General features: G+C 71.2%; 1 protein-coding gene across 1 annotated transcript in view; it reads left to right on the top strand.

Annotated features, from left to right (window-relative positions):
- The window catches only part of TMEM214 (transmembrane protein 214), a 13,391-nt gene that overhangs the window by 9,496 nt on the left and 2,999 nt on the right, over nucleotides 1-896 (top strand). Inside the window, exons 7-8 of the mRNA XM_019472440.1 lie at nucleotides 339-440; nucleotides 552-693. Of these exons, the coding sequence (XP_019327985.1) occupies nucleotides 339-440; nucleotides 552-693 (244 nt within the window). The remainder of the gene's footprint in view (nucleotides 1-338; nucleotides 441-551; nucleotides 694-896) is intronic.

The following is an 896-nucleotide window of genomic DNA, read 5'->3' on the forward strand; positions in this document are numbered from 1 at the left end:
GGCCCGGGGAGGGGGGCGGCTGTCCCCATCAGCCCCCTGAGGCCACCTGCCTTGTCCCAGGGGTGCGGAGGCAGCTGCCTGCGTCCGTCCTGCCTGGCCGGTTGCTGCCGGGACGGGATAGGGCCCCTGGAGCCCCGGAGCTGCCTGCTGTCTGTGCAGGGTGTCTCTGAGTAGCGGCGAGGGCGGAGAACCGTGGTGGCCAGAAACCGCCCGTGTGTACCCGAGCGGTGTGTCCAGCTGAAGGGGAACGGCCGGGGCGAGGGCAGCCCTTCCCTCCCGGGCTGCGGTCGGCCGCCGGCACGTCTGCACGGCTCACGGGGCTTGTTTCTGCTGTGCAGGATGCACCCGAACCTGACCAAAGGCTTCGGTATGATCGGACCTAAGGACTTCTTCCCACTTCTGGACTTTGCCTTCATGCCCAACAACTCGCTGCCGCCCAGGTATGCCGGCACCCCCCCCCTGCTGCGCCCCAGCACGGGCTGCACCGTGGGGCGAACGCCCCGGTCGCCTCGCTGGCCGCTCTCTGCAGCCCCGGTGCCGTCTCCCCTCAGCCTGCAGGAGCAGCTGCGGCGGCTCTACCCTCGCCTGAAGGTGTTGGCGTTCGGCGCGAAGCCGGAGACGGCGCTGCACACCTACTTCCCCTCCTTCCTCTCCCGAGCTACGCCCAGCTGCCCTCCCGGCATGAAAAAAGAGGTGAGCCCTGAGCCAGGGGTGCGTGGCCGCCGGCCAGCCCCACGAGACGCCTGGTCCCAGCGTGTCACTGCGTGGCTTGGGGCAGCCCTGGTGCGCCAGCGAGGAGGGACGGCCGAGCAGCTCCTGTCCTCCCTGCCTGCCCTACCCGCTGCGGTGGGCACGGGGCCGTGCGGTCCACCGGCACGGCTCCCCGGCACCGCCGG

This window comes from Aptenodytes forsteri, unplaced genomic scaffold (genome assembly GCF_000699145.1).
Source record: "Aptenodytes forsteri isolate BGI_AS27 unplaced genomic scaffold, ASM69914v1 Scaffold820, whole genome shotgun sequence".
Lineage (NCBI taxonomy): Eukaryota > Metazoa > Chordata > Aves > Sphenisciformes > Spheniscidae > Aptenodytes > Aptenodytes forsteri.